Raw genomic sequence first — 1,519 nt, 5'->3', positions numbered from 1 at the left:
CGTGGAAGTTTCAGTCCTAACCAAATGACTTGTGGAAGTTTCAGTCCTAACTAAGTAACTTGTGGATGTTTCAGTCCTAACTAAGTAACTTGTGGATGTTTCAGTCCTAACTAAGTAACTTGTGGATGTTTCAGTCCTAACTAAGTAACTCGTGGATGTTTCAGTCCTAACGAGTAACTTGTGGATGTTTCAGTCCTAACTAAGTAACTTGTGGATGTTTCAGTTCTAACTAAGTAACTTGTGGATGTTTCAGTCCTAACTAAGTAACTTGTGGATGTTTCAGTTCTAACCAAATGACTTGTGGATGTTTCAGTCCTAACCAAATGACTCGTGGATGTTTCAGTCCTAACCAAATGACTTGTGGATGTTTCAGTCCTAACTAAGTAACTTGTGGATGTTTCAGTCCTAACTAAGTAACTTGTGGATGTTTCAGTTCTAACTAAGTAACTTGTGGATGTTTCAGTTCTAACTAAGTCACTTATCCTTGAAAGTGAGGAAGTATACAACTTGTAAATTACCAAGTTGACTTGTTAGGACTAAAATTATTTTTTATTAAACTTGTTTACAAAATACCACAGATCCCATTACTTGAGAAGAGTGATGTAAAGAGAAATAATTACCAAATAATGTAAATATTTACCAGTTACTTCTTTAAATAAAGAATGTGAAGTATACAAATCACCAAGATAAACTTTTAATACATAATATTCAACACATTCATATATATATATTTGTGAAATATTAGTAGTACTTAGCATTTGAAGCTGAATACAAAATAAATCTATATATACCAACCTTAATGCAAGTGAGCCGGACACAAGTACCAGGGTGATCACATGATGAATAAGAAGAACAATCGAATCTTTGCGCCAGGTATCCAGAAAGAGTGTAGCATACACAGAATGCAGATAAAAGCTACACTGTATTATGTACAGAATGTAAATGTCTGTAGGTATGGGAGTATTAATGTTCCAATCTGAAACAAAAAAAAATTACCACATCAAAATTAGAATAACGTATTCCCGAGTGAAGTTTACCGAGACGGTCGATACAGTAAGCTATGTCAGTCTAGCTTGTCAGAAGTTCAAAGCGTGCTTCCATAGAAAATGTTCTCACCCGACTAGCAACGTATGCTTATTTGGATGCAGTATGGGCCGAGATACTATAGAAATCTGAGAAGAAACACAAGTACTGTAATAAAAATAATCCCTAACTTTAATTAACATTTCTTTACACCTCACAGTGTATCAGATCTGTCATTATAACATGCATGTTATTTGTGACGTCACAGTATATCAGATCTGTCATTACAACAAACACGTTATTTTTGACGTCACAGTATACCAGCTCTGTCATTACAACATGCATGTTATTTTTGACATCACAGTATACCAGATCTGTCATTACAACATACACGTTATATGTGAGGTCACAGTATACCAGATCTGTCATTACAACATACACGTTATTTGTGACGTCACAGTATACCAGATCTGTCATTACAACATACATGTTATTT

The 1,519-nt window shown here is 34.5% G+C and overlaps 1 protein-coding gene across 1 annotated transcript in view; it reads right to left on the bottom strand.

Annotated features, from left to right (window-relative positions):
- The window catches only part of LOC106470921 (ceramide synthase 1-like), a 30,481-nt gene that overhangs the window by 13,085 nt on the left and 15,877 nt on the right, over nt 1-1,519 (bottom strand). Inside the window, exon 3 of the mRNA XM_013931498.2 lies at nt 796-976. Within this exon, the coding sequence (XP_013786952.1) occupies nt 796-976 (181 nt within the window). The remainder of the gene's footprint in view (nt 1-795; nt 977-1,519) is intronic.

This window comes from Limulus polyphemus, unplaced genomic scaffold, assembly GCF_000517525.1.
Source record: "Limulus polyphemus unplaced genomic scaffold, Limulus_polyphemus-2.1.2 Scaffold4296, whole genome shotgun sequence".
Lineage (NCBI taxonomy): Eukaryota > Metazoa > Arthropoda > Merostomata > Xiphosura > Limulidae > Limulus > Limulus polyphemus.
The sequence above is the reverse complement of the archived record's forward strand: the minus strand, read 5'-3'. Positions and strand labels throughout refer to the sequence as shown.